The sequence below is a fragment of the Pecten maximus genome, chromosome 1 (genome assembly GCF_902652985.1).
Source record: "Pecten maximus chromosome 1, xPecMax1.1, whole genome shotgun sequence".
NCBI classification, from domain to species: domain Eukaryota; kingdom Metazoa; phylum Mollusca; class Bivalvia; order Pectinida; family Pectinidae; genus Pecten; species Pecten maximus.
The window spans coordinates 25,447,382-25,466,043 of record NC_047015.1 but is presented as its reverse complement, the minus strand read 5'-3'; the positions used below and the strand labels follow the sequence as shown (position 1 = coordinate 25,466,043).

Below are 18,662 nucleotides of genomic sequence, written 5' to 3'. Positions count from 1 at the left end.
CCGAAAGTTTACCATACAACAATCCACCGAGAGTCTACCATACAACAATCCACAGACAGTTTACCACGCAACAATCGTAAAAGGTCGTACAAAGGACTCACTAGTGAACGTCACTTTTATATTTGATAAGGGATAGATCAAGAAGGTTCCAATTAATTCCGGATGCATTTGAACAGAAGTTCGACTTACTGGTATATGCTACCTCAGTTATCATAAATTTTATTGAAAATAAATCATTTCAGAATGATCATTTATTAATATATTCTTTACGTGATAGTCCACCATTTACCATATTCAAAATGGCCTGACGGGTATAACAATGTGTTAGACTTTTAGTGTCAGGTCCACAGATTATTATAAGAGTAGACACCTTAAACTTCTATCCGACATTCTTCTGGAACCAGATAAAAGGTAAATACATACAGCTGTAGGTTTGACCTATTAACCATATGTTATCGCGTGCTGACAGATAATTTCTCGTTCACTAGAACATGATTTGTTGTGTTTGCACAATACCACAGGGATGAATTAGTCGAACTCGCCCAACCCACAGTGGCATATAGCCAGTGAATCAAGGTAAGATAGCTTGTGCATTTAGATGAATATACCTCTAATTATTTTCTATATGCGTGTCAAATGGTTGCAATCGAAGTCACGAACATACATAATAAACTGAAAAAAATATGACGAAAGTCAAATGGTTGAATATATCATCGATCTTGATGATTACAATGCAGTATATTTCTTTAACACACCTTTATGAAATAACTTCTCGGCCGCCTATAAGTTTCTGTAATGTTGCAACGGCCAGAGGCTACATTACATTCACTGATGTAGTCCAACCAGAATGACCTGTCGTGTTGAACATTGCATCTTAATTACAGAGGAATAAATATTCATATAGAGACAAAAGTGTATTGCATACTTATATATACATCAGTTGAAAACGATGTACTAAATCGTTTACAAAAAACGAATCGGCCGTAATGACAAAGATAGTGTAACAGGCTGGAATATCGAAGGGCTTTGATATCCCCTATAGGAATTCTTATTCTTTTCGTGTTGTTTTATTTTATTTATCATTATATGTTCTAATATTTTGTTTTGTAATTTCTGTATTGCCCCCCCCCCCCCCCCCCCCCCCCCCCCCCCCGACCGAGAGCTTTAGCTTTTATAGAAATACTAATAATCAATATATGTAAATACGTTTGGTAAGCTTAACTACTATTTAATGCTATTTTATTTCTTCAAATGAACGTACTCGTAAATATACGTTTTACCAGTTTCAGTAAGCAAAATTGTATACTATTATAAATTGTGTAATACAACATTGATTTATTACGATATTTTTATAACGACTTTACTATTCATTGTTGTTTATCCAAATTGCTTGTATTTGGTGAAACAATATGGAGTATCACATTTACCCACAACATGCACACGTACGTTATGTACTCAATACACGGAGACATCAATGAACAAATGGTATACCTACGATCGCCTTCTAAGTATATTCCACGAAAAGGCAATGCGACAGGTCATTCTGGTAGGACTATACAGCTACGCATTTTCTTCTTATCGTATGATTCAAAACAAAGATATCAGTTAACGGTTTTACAGCTCATAGCCATGTTTCACCAGTTGTGTTGTATACAACCTTCTAATCAAACAGTAAAAACAAAAACATCGATAACCCGTCACCCGAGGATGCAGGCTCGACAATGGTGTTTTCTAGTTTTCATTCTCAATGCTGTACTAGGATTTCCGATAGAGGATGAGGTAAGTTTATTATTTTCTTTAATTTTTTAATTATTCGGATTTTTTTTTTGGGGTGGAAGGGGGGGGGGGGGGGGTAAGTTAATTACAATTTGATGTTATGCAAGAAAAATTTTGTTCACGCGCAGTATGTATAAGTAACTTTAAACATTTTATTTACTTTGATGTTGCATCTAGAGTGACATTTCTCAAAGCAGAAAGCAATATTTATTTATTTATTATACAGACTGATTTAAATGAGAAATTGTATTGTATGTCGAATTGCGAAACAGCAGAAATTCATAAAAACTTGTAACAACGGTACATATTTACATTTTATTGTAAAAGATTTCTTCAAACTAGTATCGTATGTAAATCGTGTAAATAAACCAGCTTTAAGGTTATGTAAAACTCGAGGAAAGTAAACCACCGGCGATAACGTTAGAGCCAGCCAAGTGGACTGTCTACCAGTGGAGATTACCCCTCTTTGACAGTTACCCTGGACATATAATAATTGAGACACACTCTTTGACATATACCCTAGACACAATAATTGAGAAAGCTCGTGGTCACGTGTTCTGAAGGTTAAATTGTAAATATTTACTCATTTTGTCCATTTATATTTCATTTCACCGTTACTTTGTATTATGGTTGCGTGAGGTTAAGTAAAAGTGTTATAGCAATAAATCTGACCTTTGTCTTCGCTGGTAATTAGACACTCCAAGTCACCCTCATTATTACCCGTATCAAGCATGGTGTGGAAATGACTAAGCACAATATTCTGTTGGCAGATGTTATTGTGTGAATATTCACTAACAATGTATTTATTGAATGTAACTACATGTATTCATAAGGTTTATAGAAGAACTTAAACGAGTTTTCATTTCATAAGAGATTTTATGAAACGAGTCCTAGATGTTCTTATTTGCAAAGATTCGTGAGCAAAAATTGAAGACGGTGTCTTAAAATCTTATTTAGGATTGATGGGAACATTTTTAGTTTGCTGATATGAAAAGAAAAAAAGACAAAAAATCGCAGACTACATGAATGCGCATAGCGCATTTACGATCACTTAGTTTGCAATTTGGTTTTTGAGTCAGCCATTTTTTGCTGTGCCATTTTCAATTGATGAAGTAACGTCTTTATCCATATTAGGACGTCACAATCGATTTCTGATGTGCGCAGCAAATGGCAAACACTCTCGGATATATTGCACTAGTGAAATATAAGAGGTCGAATGTATGATATTATCAAGGTATCAATCAGTATTCTATAGGACTAGTGACTATCAATAACTCTGCTGAAAATCGAATGCAATAAATAAGAAAAGTTTGTTTGAAATACATAATGATACAGAAAATTAATTAAGAAACGCTGGAGCAAAGCTACCTATTCCATACATAACTTTATACATAACGTATTACATGGTCGATTAATAGTTAATTTTTTAAAATTTTATTTAAGATTGTCAACAAAGATGTTGCTTTAGATAAGCCAATCCTAAGCCTTTTGGAACAGAATATCGGTAAGAATTTAAAAAAAACATCCAAGTGTGTCCCCTTATGTGAAAATGAAATACAAAAGGCACAAAAAATATCTTCACTCAGGGACATACAAGTTGCACAAATAACGCTGACCACCAGATAGAGACGTTAAAATTGTACTTATATCTATTATCTAATCATAAAGACATACAATATGAACTAATAACTAAGACCTAATAATTAGGACATATAAGGTGTAGGTATACAAGGTGTTCAAGTAACGCAGCATACCTACATACAGGGACATACAAAGTGTACATGTAACGCTTACCTGAAGACAATGACATATAAAGTGTACAAATAATGTACACTTACAGATAATGACATATAAAGTGTACAAATAATGTACACTTACAGGTAATGACGTATAAAGTATACAAATAATGTACACCTACAGATAATGACGTATAAAGTGTACAAATAATGTACACCTACAGACAATGACGTATAAAGTGTACAAATAATGTACACCTACAGACAATGACATATAAAGTGTACAAATAATGTACACCTACAGACAATGACATATAAAGTGTACAAATAATGTACACATACAGATAATGACATAAAGTATACAAATAATGTACACCTACAGACAATGACATATAAAGTGTACAAATAATGTACACCTACAGATAATGACGTATAAAGTGTACAAATAATGTACACCTACAGACAATGACATATAAAGTATACAAATAATGAACACCTACAGATAATGACATATAAAGTGTACAAATAATGTACACTTACAGACAATGACATATAAAATGTACAAATAATGTACACCTACAGATAATGAGGTATAAAGTGTACAAATAATGTACACTTACAGACAATGACATATAAAGTGTACAAATAATGTACACCTACAGACAATGACATATAAAGTATACAAATAATGAACACCTACAGATAATGACGTATAACGTGTACAAATAATGTACACCTACAGATAATGACGTATAAAGTGTACAAATAATGTACACTTACAGACAATGACATATAAAGTGTACAAATAATGTACACTTACAGACAATGACATATAAAGTGTACAAATAATGTACACTTACAGACAATGAGGTATAAAGTGTACAAATAATGCATACCTACAGACAATGACATATAAAATGCACGTATAACGGAATTCGTTTAATCAAAATAACTGAACTGTATCTGCCTATATGTGATATTTTTTCCCTTTTATATCAGGTGTTCAAGTAAAGGGAGGGGTCCTAAAAGAAGGTGACATCTATGTCGAGCAACAGGTATTGCGTCTATCTATAACAATGAGGTGATCGATAAAAAAATAAAATTTATGTGCTGCTTAACATTTTAATGATAAAAAATACATCAAAATTACATTAAAACAGAAAAATGTCTACTGTAGAATACATTGATATAGTTAAGCAAGTTATTTGTTATTTAACCATGTACAATAATAGTTATACGTAATTATAGTTATCTAAAAATAAATACTTATATTGTGTAGAGTCGCCACGCTGTTGGAAACCCGCGATTAACATGGAGGGATCGCCACGTGCCATATGAATTAGACCCAGGATTCGGTAAGGGTTCGATTACTGGTTGTTATACAGTATACACTTAAACACAACGTTACTCATCGGAACACATCGCAGCAGATCGGAACACACCGTAAGATTTCGGAACACATCGTAAAAGTCGGGATAATGCGGTTAATGCAAATAGAATAAACTGATCACTCTCATGAAAACAGCAAAACGTAATATGAAAGTATCCGGTTCTTGCCAACTTCAAATATTATATTCGATCAAATCAATGTGAACACTATTGGAAAACATATCAGGATATGTCGATTTCATAGGAAATAGAGAAAAAAAACCATCCAAGTATTCAAAATATATTAGAATTTACCGTAAGGCTTAATCATATACTCTCGTGTAACTATCACCAAACACTCACCCATCTACCTACCTTAATTCCTGTATCGCGTGATGGGGTTTCACGATCTTCCTATTGTTAAATGTTTCAGCAGTTGAGCTCGGTATACAGATAATCTTTCTATTTGGTATAAAAGAAAGTACAAAGAAAAACTCATAAAAATATAAAATATTATAGCACGTATCTTATGACAATAAAGCAAGGTAAAATCTTGTATCAAACATCAGAAAGAGACATAATAACTAATGACAATGCTCTATATTACATCAGATCAGGAACAAAGCAACGTTATAACATCTGTTATGGCAGAATTACACGATATCGTCGGGGATGGTTGCATCAACTTCCGACCGAAAATAGACAGTGACCGTGATTTTGTCACCATTCTGAAAGACACAAATAATGGGTATGTTGCTGTGTTTCCTGTATTAATCAATTTTAAAAAATCTGTTTAAATTAATGAACATACCAAATACTCATGAACATTATTCAATGAAATGAACTGTCATGGCTACCAAAATGCATTTTGATGGAAATGACGTTGATATAAGGTTTATTTCGTAAAATTGGATTTTCATTGAAACATATGCGGACAATTTGAAAAAAAATGAAATTATGTACCGTACCAAATTATCAATGGTTTACGTGAACAGGTTACGCAAGACTTGTATTCTTTACTAGTATAATGTAAACGAAAAACCAAAAGAAAGCCTGAAGATATTGTATATCAGTGAACAGAAACGAATGAATTACGCATTGTGTCTGTACTAGATGTATCAGTGCTGTGGGGAGAAATGGTGGGGTCCAAAGACTGTCATTAGCTCCTAGATGTCTTAACAGAGGTACCATTTTCCATGAGCTTATGCACACACTGGGATTCTGGCATGAACACACGAGACCCGACAGGGACCAATACATCAAAGTTCTTTGGGATAATATAGCATACCGTGAGTTGATCAATGAAATATATTGTAGTATGTAAATAATTCAACATAATATAACTGTATACGTTAATTAATCAATATTCATTGTAATTTGTTCTTTCTGACATGTCTTAAATATAATATAATATACAGTATATGCAAATCAATATGACATTATGTATATGTGAGTAAATCAATATAATATACTTTAGTACATTTTTACCAGTGAAATATCAAAAATTATTCATTCTATAAAAGTGATATTTTTCACTAGTGAAAAATATCATATTTATCACTAGTGAAAAATATCACTTTTGCTGATTTGACCAATCAAATTAATGATTAGAAAATACCAAAATAATTGACCAATCAGAAAGCCCGACATATATCTCAGCACCTGGGGGAACTACATTTTTTGTTTACAAATTATCGCTGTAAGCCTAGTTAGCATACGGGGTAGGTTTTTCGTTGATAAAAAAAATGTAATAAACAGAATATCTAACAGTGTCTTCAGTAAAACCAAATATATTTCACTCGTGTGGCTAATATTTAGATATTTTTCACTCGTGCTGCGCACTCGTGAAAAATACCAAAATATTAGCCCCACACGTGAAATATATTTGGTATTACTGAAAACACTGTTAGATATCCTCTATTTATCACATACCTATGTAATCTTATAATAGTGATACAACAAATTTCGGTGAATGTTTTCTGTCGGTTTGTATCACACATGTGTGATACAAGATGTCGTATCACCATACTAGCCGGAACTACTTTTAAGGGGAATTCCCTTTTCCATGAAACTAAAAATAGACAGTTCATTGGAAGAAATGAAGTGAAGCTGTATCTTACAACATTGATTAAAAATTATGAATTTTTTTTTTTTAAATAAATGCACTTAATTACAAATCAAAATCAATTACTTGAATATTTTAAATGTACGTTTATTTCTCTTAAATAAATATTGTCCTCCGACATTTCTGTCGTCTGCTAGAGTCTGTTTGACAGCTCATAGTCTATCAATATAACATGGAACTTTCGGACGTTAACTTTGAAATTCTTCATAATATGATATTTGATGAAGTGGATAACGAGGAAGGGTTTGTAAATGACGAAGAAAATCACATTGTTTCCTCACAGCAGCCCGTACAAACATCGAACCCCCATTAAATGCGTCTTCTCTCCAAGTTATGCCTGTCCCCCACCAACGCCCGTCCCCCAAACAATGACAACACCGTCTGATCATGTATCTACAACTGCTCCCGAGCGTTCATTCACATCAGGGATAACAGACTTGCGTGATTACATAATGAGTAAAAGAAATCCAAACACAGTAAGAAAAACTGAAGGCGTTATAAAGAAATTTGTTGATTGGATTGCTGAAATGCCCCGCTCTGACGTCAGATCATTGAGTGATATTTTACCATTTGAAATGGACACATTCATTGGGGGATTCTTATTAGGCGCCCGGAAAAATGACGGTTCCCAGTATGAACCGGATACACTGACAAGTTTTCATCGCGGAATGGACCGTTATCTACGTGAAATAAACTATCCATACAACATAATGACATCAGAGTTATTTAGCACCAGTCGTCAGGTGCTACTGTCCCGTAGGAAAGAACTGAAACAACGAGGGTTGGGAAATAAATCGAACAGGGCTGAGCCGGTCAGTGAAAATGAGGAAAACGCTCTATGGCAAAGTGGTCAGCTGGGATTAGACCATCCGCAGTCTCTACTCAACACTGTATGGTATCATAATACAAACTTGTTGGGGTTCAAGGGGTGCGACGAAAACAGGCAATTAAAATGGGGGGATTTTGAACTGAAAACTGACGAAAACGGCCAAGAATATTTGGAATTTAATGAAAGATCAACAAAAACTCGTGGAGGCAATTCAACTCACCAGAGGTCATTTAATCCAAAACTTTTTGTAAATCCCGAGAATTCATCCAGATGTCAAATCAAATCATTTAAACTTTACGCGAAACACAGGCCACACGAAATAAACACTGCAGAATATCCCTTTTATCTTGCTGTCAATCACAACGAGAACGGTAAACGTTGGTTTTAAAAATTAGCCATTGGGGAAAAATAAGCTTTCTGATATGATGAAAACCATGGCAAACAATGCCGGTCTTGTTGGAAAAAAGACCAACCAATCCCTCCGAAAAACTCTGTGCACAAAACTTTTGCATTCTGGCGTAGCACCGACAACAATCATGCAGTTGAGTGGCCATAAAAATGTCAACAGTGTGAATAATTATGCAGTGGCATCCATGCAGCAGCAATGAGAAATGTGCGAACTTCAACAAAATGTCCCCGAAACATCTTTGTCAACAAAGTCTGCCCGATCGACAATTTCTCGTAGTGAAGTGGCAAAGAGAAATTCCAGAAATGAAAACGCGGTCGAACCAGTTAAAAATCCAATGCCAAGGTCATCTGGAGACAATCTAATTAAAATCTAGATGGTCATTCTCACTACGTTACATGAACATCTAACAACATCCCATAACGGGTCACGTTCTGATGACATCTGAGATGTGTGTATTTCACTTTCAGGGCGAATTGGCATTTTGTCGATGTCATCGAAGCAAAACATTTCGTCACAGCATACACCTGAAGCAAACCATTTCGGCACAGTATATAGCTATATGCTTTATGGGACGAAATGACTTGAAACAAATTGACAGATTATACAAGCTATGCACTCTAGTCATGCTAATTCGTACATATAAAATTCACTTCCAAGATTCTGGAAGTAGTCATTTGATTGGCTAATCCAAAAGTTCACCCTGACGTGACCCGTTATGGGATGTTATTAGATGTTCATGTACCGTAGTGATAATGACCATCTATATTTTAATTAGATTGATCTGGAGAATGTCAAAATCTTGCCACGGGAATGTTTTCTGGGGCAAATATTACTGGCGGCACATTTAACATTTCCTTTCAAATATCTTCCCAACTTCCTCTCAAGTTATATCTCCTCCTAAGAAATATCGTAGAATCCTACGAATCACTGACTCTGACGATGACTCGGTGTGACATGTCGCTTGTTTTTGTGAATGAATTGCACGTGCTGTGACGTAGTCGCTCAACGACAGCATATTAGCTATATGTCTAGGTATGGAGAATGTGTTTGATGCCATCGATTAATAGGTTTAATTTGATTTTTTTTAATATATCCACGCTTAACAAATGCTAAATCAAATTAAATTAAACAGTATTTGTAAAGTTTGCTGCTTGAAGTAAACAATGTTGTATTTTAAATCATAATTAAATGCCGAACACTTTCACTGACAGTTGGGAGAATTTATTAACATATATCTGATTGCAAATAAATGATTTCGCATCAATTAGTGTTGTGATTTTCCTTTACATTATCAGTTTGAAAACAGAAGGGAGTTAATCAGTACAGAAATATTGATTAAGTGTAAACTTGCTAGATCTGTCAACTGGGCCTACACTTTTAATCAGTTGACGAACTTATGATGACGAGATGACGATTTTTTTTTTCTTCATTGAAAACGAAAATAATACATAGTGATGTGACGCCACTCGTGATATTTTCCTCCGCGCAAGAAACGAGGGCGATCCGACTCGACAGATCAACACATATGGGTGGTTTTGCTTTTATCACATACCTTTATTAATTACATCTTTCCTTAATTATGGAATCCATTTGCGGTTTCAAGTGGCTTCACATAACTATGTATTATTTTCGTTTTCAATGAAGAAAAAAAAGTCAAATTATATATATTATAATTATTATAATCAAAATATCACTCAATGACCTGACGTCAGAACGGGGCGTTTCAGCAATCCAATCAACAAATTTCTTTATAACGCCTTCAGTTTTTCTTACTGTGTTTGGATTTCTTTTACTCATTATGTAATCACGCAAGTCTGTTATCCCTGATGTGAATGAACGCTCGGGAGCAGTTGTAGATACATGATCAGACGGTGTTGTCATTGTTTGGGGGACGGGCGTTGGTGGGGGACAGGCATAACTTGGAGAGAAGACGCAGGTAATGGGGGGTTAGATGTTTGTACGGGCTGCTGTGAAGGAACAATGTGATTTTCTTCGTCATTTACGAACCCTTCCTCGTTATCCACTTCATCAAATATCATATCATGAAGAATTTCAAAGTTAACGTCCGAAAGTTCCATGTTATGATGATAGACTATGAGCTGTCAAACAGACTCTAGCAGGCGACAGAAATGTCGGAGGACAATATTTATTTAAGAGAAATAAACGTACATTTAAAATATTCAAGTAATTGATTTTGATTTGTAATTAAATGCATTTATTTTTTTTTAAAATCATAATTTTTAATCAATGTTGTAAGATACAGCTTCACTTTATTTCTTCCAATGAACTGTCTATTTTTAGTTTCATGGAAAAGGGAATTCCTCTTAAAAGTAGTTCCGGCTTGTATGGTTATACAACATCTTGTATCACACATGTGTGATACAAACCGACAGAAAACATTCACCGAAATTTGTTGTATCACTATTATAAGATTACATAGGTATGTGATAAATAAGCAAAACCACCCATATGTGTTGATCTGTCGGAGCACACGAGTGATATTTTTCCTCCGCGCAAGAAACTCGGGCTATCCGACTCGACAGATCAACACATATGGGTGGTTTTGCTTATGTATATGTGAGGAATCATTAATTAATGATATATATGTGAGTTGATCAATATGATATAATGTAAATGTGAGTTAATCAATAAGATATACTGTGTATGTGAGTAAATTAATATATTATAATGTATATGTGATTTAATCGATATAATATAATGTATATGTGAGTTAGTTAATATAATATATACTGTATGTGCGAGTAAATCAATGCAGTATACTTTATATGTCGGTTAACCGATATAACATACTGTATATGCGAGTTCATCAATATGACATAATGTATATATCTGAGTTATCAATATAATACAATGTTTATATGAGTTATTCTCCCATGTCTGCTATGCAACGACAGTTTTGATTGGTTTAAAACCATGTATTATTTTCCAATAATACACGCTCGTGTCAATAATACACGCTCGTGAGTCACAGCTGTTACAATCTTTCCCCTCTGAAATCGTGCATTTGTAATCGTTTGAACGCCGGAGACCGTGTATTTTACAACGGAGAAGTTTAACAGATTGTTAATTTCTATCCACCCAGAGCAGACTTTGCTGAACAATATGTTGTAAGGTCAGTTTCCACAGGCAACCTTTGGAGAGCATTTCTACATGAATTGCTTGGCGACATCCCCGAAAGTTATCGAAACGGCTTGGAATTGACGTCAGCTTTTGAATATTAATTAGCACGCGCGCCTTATCGTTTCTTGTGAATTGTAACAGCCATGTAGCGACACATTTCCAGGGGTTTCGTTGCCATTTTTCTATTAGGAAGAGGTAGATCTCAGAACTAAATAGTACATGGTAGAATAGAAATAATCGACTTTGACTCGTGTATTGTTGCAGGATATACAACTCGGACTCGGATATTTTGCAATTTTAATAAATAACTCAGGCCTTCGTTATTAATTTAATTGCAAAATATCCTCGTCCTCATTGTATATCCTGCAACAATACACGAATCATCGTTAATTATTTCTTAAATAAATATAATATACTGTATATGTGAGTTAACATAATGTATATAACTACATTTATAAAATATAATGCTGACCCTCGCGCCAATTTATTCATGGCTTTCAATCTGCATAATGATAAACAGGTAATGCAGTTTGCAGAGAATCAATGAAGTCATTACGCAAAAATAACCAGTCTTGGGGTATATAATTACATAAATTATAGCGTTTGGAGCTTTTGATCTGACGTTCGTGCTTCCATTCTATATTTATTCATACAATCATAACGTGGACAGATTGGCTAGTTTAATGTTGTCGTATTGGTTGATTTTAACAGGTTCTAAATAATTACTTTGTAAAGTAAGTAAACTAAGAGATTTAGTCTAGACCAGAGAATAATAGATTTAATTGGGATTGAATCAGAATACAACTGTCTAGAACAGATTGCCTGTATCAAGTCAATACCAGAATTGACAGAAATAACATAATTAAGTCTTGATCAGAGATCAGTGGACGCAGATAAGTAGATGGTCATCCGCTTGTATTTTTTTCAGACCAAGAGACTAATTTCATTAAGATGGATGAGCGGGACGTCGTGCTGCTGGACAGGTATGACTACTACTCAATCATGCACTACTCAGTATACGCGTTCAGCAGCGATAACCACCCCACTATACAGATGAGTGACAGCTCAGTAGACGTTTCCAGAGTAGGTCAGCGTCTCAACCTCACGGCACTAGATATTATCAAAATACGTAAACTATACAATTGTGGTGAGTACCTTTAGACATTACAAATGTATTGTTGCATAAGAATCCTCACTCCTATGCTTTCACCAAGGCTCCCTTAGAACTGGTATGATGTGTTCTTTAAATAAATGAAATTAGGATACCTCGTATCTTACACGACGCTTCTTGTTAAATTACGGTCGTATGGCTTCACTGGGGAATTTCGTAAGTGGACTGAAAACTATCTTCATAATATTTATTTAACAGGAAGTATTTATCGACAACTAGTTTTCAGCTTTAGATACGCGTCAAGGATATAAAGGTGTTAGCTATCAAAAAAAGACTAACGTGTTAAGGAAGTTAAAATTTATATTGCAAATAGATGCACTATTTATGATTGATAAAACTTTTATTTCAACCAATTTTAGAGTATACATGTGAACTTTGGGATGGATGTTCAATATCATTTTTTTTTGAAATTAGAAATATCACAACATGAGGCAGCCCGCATTATCACAGGCTTACCGTCATCTGTTTAATGTTTCAGCTTTACATTCAGAAATGAACCCTGAATACACTTTCTGATAGGATATAAAGAAGAAAACTAAGTCTGAGTTACGACATGGATAACCAGTTAACACAGTTACCTCCATTAACTTCTACCTCCTTAAGTTGGCGATACTATAACAACAATTACAGAACCCCATGCTACGCCCTTTATCTTACCAAATCTTACTCATTACCTTCCTCTCTGTGGAATGAACTTCATGAGACTACTATATCTTCATCTTCATTAGCAAAATTTAAAAGAATCTGACAAGAGTTACTCCAAGCCTATTATAATTTTGGAGAAACGGCAAGAAAGAACTTTAGGTTTAGATTGTTTTTTTTTATGAATTGTAACAGGCGTATGTGGTCCACCATAATAAGTAATATGCATATTCTACATTACATTTTATCTGCTATTTTCCCTCATACAAAACATGAAGGCTTGCTTGGAACCTTTTGCTTGGTTTTATTCTATGATTCTAGAACTCATTCCATCTGTCGATCAACAACTTTGTCAGAGTTTGTCAAACTTACAGTCTAATTGCTTTGCAGATCAAAAAGAATGCCAAAACCCGGGAACTCTAAAAAATGGAGGAATATCTAAAGATGATCTGACTATAGGATCGAAAATTACATACAAATGTAACGATGGCTTTGCTTTGATCGGGCCATCCGAGCGGATCTGTACTGACAACGGGACGTGGACAGGCGACACCCCAGTCTGTCTGGATCCGACCAAAGGTAGTCCGCACAGTATAGAGTTACCATCTAATATCAACCATTCTGTTTAATTTTAATGTATGCCTGACATTGTTTAATATATCAAATCAATTAAAGATTACCACAACCGGCTCCTCAAAAGTACATTACTGTGTGATGCACATTTCTAGTTACACCAAGCAAACACGTGATTCTCTCTGTGTAGCTGACTTCCTGTTGTGACAGTTTAAAGTGTTTCGAGTTACTATCATTCCAATAGTCAATGTTTAGCGTACAGGAGAAGACCACCGTACATATAACGATATATGTCTCCATGCAATACAGTATCTTTGTGTCCTTGTGTTTTGGTTTAACATCAAATAAGTTAGGTAATAAGGAATCCAACAAATTCGCCGAATTTACATCAACCTAACCAGGAATGGCTGAAAGAAACGAGTGACGTTAACGGTACCGAAGATCACTCGTCTCCAAATAAATGTTTTCTAGCTATTTCTATCCAGTTTATCCCTACATATCTTTCTATCCAGTTTATCCCTACATCTTTCTACCCATTTCTATCCAGTTTATCCCTACATCTTTCTTTCTATTTCTATCCAGTTTATCCCAACCTTTCTATTTCTATCCAGTTTATCCCTACACCGTTCTATCTATTTCTATCGAGCTTATCCCTTCATCTTTCTACCTATTTCTATCCAGTTTATCCCTTGTATCTTTCTATCCAGTTTATCCCTACATCTTTCTATCTATTTCTATCCAGTGTATTTTTCTACCAATTTCTATCCAGTTTATCCCCTGTATCTCTCTATCCAGTGTACATCTTTCTGTCCATTTCTATCCAGTTTATCCCTACATCTTTCTGTCCATTTCTATCCAGTTTATCCCTACATCTTTCTATCCATTTCTATCCAGTTTATCCCTACATCTTTCTATCCATTTCTATCCAGTTTATCCCTACATCTTTCTATCTATTTCTATCCAGTTTATCCCTACATCTTTCTATCCATTTCTATCCAGTTTATCCCTACATCTTTCTATTTCTATCCAGTTTATCCCTACATCTTTCTATCCATTTCTATCCAGTTTATCCCTACATCTTTCTATTTCTATCCAGTTTATCCCTACATCTTTCTATCTATTTCTATCCAGTTTATCCCCTACATCTTTCTATCTATTTCTATCCAGTTTATCCCTACATCTTTCTATCTATTTCTATCCAGTGTATTTTTCTACCAATTTCTATCCAGTTTATCCCCTGTATCTCTCTATCCAGTGTACATCTTTCTGTCCATTTCTATCCAGTTTTTTCCTACATCTTTCTATTTCTATCCAGTTTATCCCTACATCTTTCTATCTATTTCTATCCAGTTTATCCCCTACATCTTTCTATCTATTTCTATCCAGTTTATCCCCTGTATCTCTCTATCCAGTGTACATCTTTCTGTCCATTTCTATCCAGTTTTTTCCTACATCTTTCTGTCCATTTCTATTCAGTTTATCCCTACATATTTCTATCCATTTCTATCCAGTTTATCCCTACATCTTTCTATTTCTATCCAGTTTATCCCTACATCTTTCTATCTATTTCTATCCAGTTTATCCCCTACATCTTTCTATCTATTTCTATCCAGTTTATCCCTACATCTTTCTATCTATTTCTATCCAGTGTATCCCCTACATCTTTCTGTCCATTTCTATCCAGTTTATCCTTACATCTTTCTGTCCATTTCTATCCAGTTTATCCCTACATCGTTCTATCCAGTTTATCCCTACATCTTTCTGTCCATTTCTATCCAGTTTATCCCTACATATTTCTATTTCTATCCAGTTTATCCCTACATCGTTCTATCCATTTCTATCCAGTTTATCCCTACATATTTCTATTTCTATCCAGTTTATCCCTACATCTTTCTATCCATTTCTATCCAGTTTATCCCTACATCTTTCTTTCCAGTTTATCCCTACATCTTTCTATCCAGTGTATCCCCTGTATCTTTCTACCTATTTCTATCCAGTTTATCCCTACATCTTTCTACATCTTTCTATCCAGTTTATCCCCTGTATCTTTCTACCTATTTCTATCCAGTTTATCCCTACATCTTTCTTTCCAGTTTATCCCTACATCTTTCTATCTATTTCTATCCAGTTTATCCCCTACATCTTTCTATCCCGTGTATCCCTACATCTTTCTATCCAGTTTATCCCCTGTATCTTTCTATAAAGTGTATCGCCTGTATCTTTCTATCCAGTTTATCCCTACATCTTTCTACTTATTTCTATCCATTGTATCCCCTGTATCTTTCTACCTATTTCTATCCAGTTTATCCCTACATCTTTCTATCCAGTTTATCCCCTGTATCTTTCTGTCCATTTCTATCCAGTGTATCCCCGGTATCTTTCTGTCCATTTCTATCCAGTTTATCCCTACATCTTTCTATCTATTTCTATCCAGTTTATCCCTACATCTTTCTGTCCATTTCTATCCCTACATCTTTCTGTCCATTTCTATCCAGTTTATCCCTACATCTTTCTACATCTTTCTATCCAGTGTATCCCCTGTATCTTTCTACCCATTTCTATCCAGTTTATCCCTACATCTTTCTACCTATTTCTATCCAGTTTATCCCCTACATCTTTCTATCCAGTTTATTCCTACATCTTTCTATTTCTACCCAGTTTATCCCCTACATCTTTCTATTTCTACCCAGTTTATCCCTACATCTTTCTATTTCTACCCAGTTTATCCCTACATCTTTCTATTTCTACCCAGTTTATCCCTACATCTTTCTACCTATTTCTATCCAGTTTATCCCTTACATCTTTCTGTCCATTTCTATCCAGTTTATCCCTACATCTTTCTATCTATTTCTACCCAGTTTATCCCCTGTATCTTTCTACCTATTTCTATCCAGTTCATCCCCTACATATATGGTGACATTAAATACGGTAAAACTTGCGAAGTTTCAAGGTATCATCCATCTTCCATTCTCGTTTAGGCAACTACCATTACTGTAATTTTGACAACTCGTCAATATGTGGATGGCATGGCAATTGGACATGGACAAGCTTTCCGACCCCATTACAGCACACAGGACCAACATGGGACCACACCTGGGACAGTAGTATAGGTAACACGAGTTAGGCAATGGTTCTCGGGATTGTAGTATACTTAACACCAGTTAGGCAATAGTTCTTAGGATAGTAGTATACTTAACACCAGTTAGGCAATAGTTCTTAGGATAGTAGTATAGGTAACACCAGTTAGGCAATAGTTCTTAGGATAGTAGTATAGGTAACACCAGTTAGGCAATAGATTATAAGGATAGTAGTATAGGTAACACCAGTTAGGCAATAGTTCTTAGGATAGTAGTATAGGTAACACCAGTTAGGCAATTGCTCCTGGGATAGTAGTATAGGTAACACCAGTTAGGCAATTGCTCCTGGGATAGTAGTATAGGGAACACCAGTTAGGCAATTGCTCATGGGATAGTAGTATAGGTAACACTAGTTAGGCAATATATCTTAGGATAGTAGTATATATGTAGGTAGCACCAGTTAGGCAATTGCTCCTGGGATAGTAGTATAGGTAACACCAGTTAGGCAATTGCTCCTGGGAGAGTAGTATAGATAACACCAGTTACGCAATAGCTTCTTGCATAGCAGTGCAGGTAACACCAGCTAGGCAATAGTTCCCAGGAAAGTAGAATAGGTATCACTAGCAATGTAATAGTAATAGGAATAGCAGTACGAATAACACAAATTACGCAATTCTTCCACGGATAGTTGTTTAGGCAACACAAGTTAAGCAATAGTTCATTTGATAGTAGTATATATGTAAGTTACCCAAATTAGACAATAGCTCATGAGATAAAAATATAGGTAACACCAGTTAGGCAATATAGTTACTTGGATAGTAATATAGGCAACACCAGTTAGGCAATTACTCTTGGGATAATAGTATAGGTAACGCCAGTTATGCAATAGTTCTATGGATAGACGTATATAGGCACACCAGTTAGGCAATAGTTCTTTGGATAGACGTATATATGCAACACCATTTAGGCAATAGCTTATTGCATAGTAGTGCAAGAAGACACCAGACAGGTAATTGCTCCTGGGATAAAAGTATAGTTCTATGGATAGACGTATATAGGCAACACTAGCTCATTGGTAGCAGTATATATAGAGGTAACAACAGTTAGTCGATAGCTCCTTGGACAGTAGTGTAGGCAACACCACTTAGGCAATAGCTCCTGGGACAGTAGATTGTTAACACCAGTTAGGCAAGTGTTTGGGAGAGCAATATAGGTACCATCATTTAGGCAATAGCTTCTGAGATAGTTCAATAATTTACACTAGTTAGGCAATAGCAAATGGGATAGTAACATAGTAGCCCGAGTTTTCTCTGGCCCTGTCACCATGTCTGGTGTAGGGCCAGAGCGCACTACTATATGAAAACGTGGAATTATCCGACACCGTTTGGTGTCGCTAAGAATTTGATGCGAAAACAATAAAATCGGGTGTGACATAACACCTACCTTACATATATGGATAAATGAGATATTTATGTACCCCAAAACACCCATTTAGTCTCATCTAGGTGTTTTATTTCGTCCGTACAGGCCCTCGCTTTACGCTAGTCAAAATTTCATACTGTTGACCCGCCATTTTGTAAGTGACAGTACGACTAACCACCCAAATCGGAACGCAATGGACCGAAAAGACCACATATCATTTATTGTGTTTTTCTTCTTACAAAGTTTAAATTATGAAAACTAAGTTGATTATTTCCCAAAAGATGTTATATTCCATTAAAAAAATCATTATTTATAAATTATAAGCGGTAAAATATATAAAAATAAATGTTGTATTTTTTTTCTTTTCGCTCCATCGCGCACAGATTAGGGTAA

General features: G+C 35.1%; 1 protein-coding gene across 1 annotated transcript in view; it reads left to right on the top strand.

The window, feature by feature from the left end:
• The first annotated feature begins 456 nt into the window (after positions 1-456).
• LOC117336240 (MAM and LDL-receptor class A domain-containing protein 1-like) overlaps positions 457-18,662 on the top strand; it is a 32,437-nt gene continuing 14,231 nt past the window's right edge. Inside the window, exons 1-10 of the mRNA XM_033896752.1 lie at positions 457-576; positions 1,673-1,779; positions 3,220-3,280; positions 4,512-4,567; positions 4,792-4,867; positions 5,493-5,628; positions 5,994-6,169; positions 12,313-12,531; positions 13,588-13,776; positions 16,749-16,880. Of these exons, the coding sequence (XP_033752643.1) occupies positions 1,708-1,779; positions 3,220-3,280; positions 4,512-4,567; positions 4,792-4,867; positions 5,493-5,628; positions 5,994-6,169; positions 12,313-12,531; positions 13,588-13,776; positions 16,749-16,880 (1,117 nt within the window). The 5' untranslated portion in view covers positions 457-576; positions 1,673-1,707. The remainder of the gene's footprint in view (positions 577-1,672; positions 1,780-3,219; positions 3,281-4,511; positions 4,568-4,791; positions 4,868-5,492; positions 5,629-5,993; positions 6,170-12,312; positions 12,532-13,587; positions 13,777-16,748; positions 16,881-18,662) is intronic.